Source organism: Penaeus chinensis, chromosome 37 (genome assembly GCF_019202785.1).
Source record: "Penaeus chinensis breed Huanghai No. 1 chromosome 37, ASM1920278v2, whole genome shotgun sequence".
NCBI classification, from domain to species: domain Eukaryota; kingdom Metazoa; phylum Arthropoda; class Malacostraca; order Decapoda; family Penaeidae; genus Penaeus; species Penaeus chinensis.
Genome location: NC_061855.1, coordinates 10127117 through 10129616, shown reverse-complemented (window position 1 = coordinate 10129616; position 2500 = coordinate 10127117). Strand labels below are relative to the sequence as shown.

Genomic DNA, 2500 nt, shown 5'->3' with positions numbered 1-2500 from the left:
TGAAATAAACAAACAACAGGTGTGAAAATGAGAGCAGCATCAAGAGAGAGAGAGAGAGAGAGAGAGAGAGAGAGAGAGAGAGAGAGAGAGAGAGAGAGAGAGAGAGAGAGAGAGAGAGAGAGAGAGAGAGAATAAACAGATCTACAAATAAACCCTAACAAGAGAGAGAGAGAGAGAGAGAGAGAGAGAGAGAGAGAGAGAGAGAGAGAGAGAGAGAGAGACAGAGAGAGAGAGAGAGACAGAGAGACAGACAGACAGACAGACAGACAGACAGACAGAGACAGAGACAGAGACACAGAGAGACAGAAACAATAAACATATCTACAAATAAACCCTAACAAATAAATCATGAAACAAATCACCCCTATTAAAGCCACCGGCAACAGCAGATATATCGTTAACAACAGTCGCTGCACCAGAATACCAGGAACACTAGGAACGCCATCGATTATCACCAAACAGTTAATACAGAACCAAGTAAATATACGCTAAAAACCACGCCCGCACACCAAGTCGCCGCGGGAGGGGGGGGTGGGGGTAGCGATGTTCCAACGTGTACAGACGAAGGGGGTACATTTTTAACGAGCAAGACAGCGGAATCACGTCTGGGTATATGAGGGTGGGAGGAAGCGTGTTCGAAAGAGGGGTTGCGGAGGCCAGCTGAGTCACTGGGGGTGTGCCAGCGTGATCGGTTCAAACCTTATGTCTGTCTTTCCTTCCTTTCTTTCACCTACTCACACTCTCGACGAAGCTTTGTTTGGCACGAAATGGATTTTTTTTTTTTTTTTTTTTTTCTTGCATGGGCGACGGAATGTGAGACGGATGGGGCATATGTCTAGGGAAAAAAGGGTGAGTGAATGACGGTTCTTGACGTGCTGTGTTTATAGAGCATGTGAGCATGTGTGCGTGTGTGTGTGTGTGTGTGTGTATGTGTGTGTGTGTGTGGGGGGGGGGTGCGGGGGGGGGGGGGGGGCGGCGGGTGTGTATGCGTGTGTGTGTGTGTGTGTGTGTGTGTGTGTGTGTGTGTGTGTGTGTGTGTGTGTGTGTGTGTGTGTGTGTTGGTGTGGGTGAGGGTGAGGGTGAGGGTGAGGGTGAGGGTGAGGGTGAGGGTGAGGATGAGGATGAGGGTGAGGGTGAGCGTGAGGGGGAGCGTGAGGGTGAGGGGGAGGGGGAGGGTGAGGGTGAGGGTGAGGGTGAGGGTGAGGGGGAGCGTGAGGGGAAGAGTGAGGGGGAGGGGGAGGGGGAGGGGGAGGAGGAGGGTGTGGGTGTGGGTGTGATTATGTATGTGCATCTACGGCTTTGGCTTTGTTCATATCAATATCTGTGTCTGTGTCATTGTCCTCGTCTGTATGTGAGTGTTTGTCTGTGTACCTGTTCCGAGGAGCGTGTTTCTAAGCGAATCCGCGTCACAAATTATGGGAAACAGATGCATAAAGGTGGACTGAAAAAAGACATTATGGTCGTGCAATAAATCAACGGGTTAAGTTGCGTCTAAATGTTGATCATAAAGGAAAGATTTATGTGCACTTGAACTTCAAAGATAATGCATTTGGAATCTTGCACTAAGGAGAGTTATTAATTTATTTTTAAGTTACTCTTTAGTCTTTTGTTTTGTGTAATTGTATGCAAACAATTTTGTATAAAATCGTCACTTTTTCTTCTGCAGTTGGCTCATACTTTGATATCAAATCAAATGTCAAACTCATTCGAATTTTTTTTTCGAATAAACTACGATATTTAAACAACAACAAAGACAAAATATATGATGAAAAAGATACGCACAGACACACATACATCCATAACACATACTCTATCACCTTGAATTTTGTCTGTTAATGAAGTGATTATTAGTTGCTATATATCTGTATTTTAGGAATCTTTCTTTACCTCATTTCATATTCACTTATAAATGATCCTTAAATTTCCGAAAAATAAATGAATAAATAATTGGATACATGATAAGAGAGGAATATATGACCAGATTTCAAAATCACTTGATAAGCTAATTTAACACAGTGATCACAAAAACGATGAATAACTTACAATAACAAATAAATAAAATAAATAAATAAATAAATATACAAATAAACGAAAATTAAATAAAATAAAATCTTACATTCCAACACAACACGAGATCACGCTATTAAATGAAAAACGAATCATCCTGTCCCTAGCATAATACCGTACAGACAACACAGTACTTACCTCGGAGGTGATGCCCGTCGTGGAGGGTGAATACACTGCCGTGGTGTTGGGCGACGAACAGGAGGGTTGGCGTGCCCGTGGGTGGTGGTGGGTGCTGGTGGGCGTCACGCCGTAGCCTCCATCTTCCTGCTTGATGTGGCCCACCCCGCCAACCCCTTCTCCGTCCCCGGGCCCGCCCCCGCCGCTCATCATGCACACCTGAGAGGAGGAAGAAGAGGGGTTTGTTACAGGTACCGATGTCTGGGAGAGAGAGAGGGAGGGAAGGAGGGAGGGAGGGAGGAAGGGAGGAAGGAGG

General features: G+C 45.4%; 1 protein-coding gene across 1 annotated transcript in view; it reads right to left on the bottom strand.

Annotated features, from left to right (window-relative positions):
* LOC125045498 (steroid hormone receptor ERR1-like) overlaps positions 1-2403 on the bottom strand; it is a gene marked incomplete at its 5' end in the record, with an annotated part of 42757 nt that extends 40354 nt beyond the window's left edge. The window contains 1 exon segment of the mRNA XM_047642788.1: positions 2206-2403. Within this exon segment, the coding sequence (XP_047498744.1) occupies positions 2206-2403 (198 nt within the window).
* Positions 2404-2500: the final 97 nt, after the last annotated feature.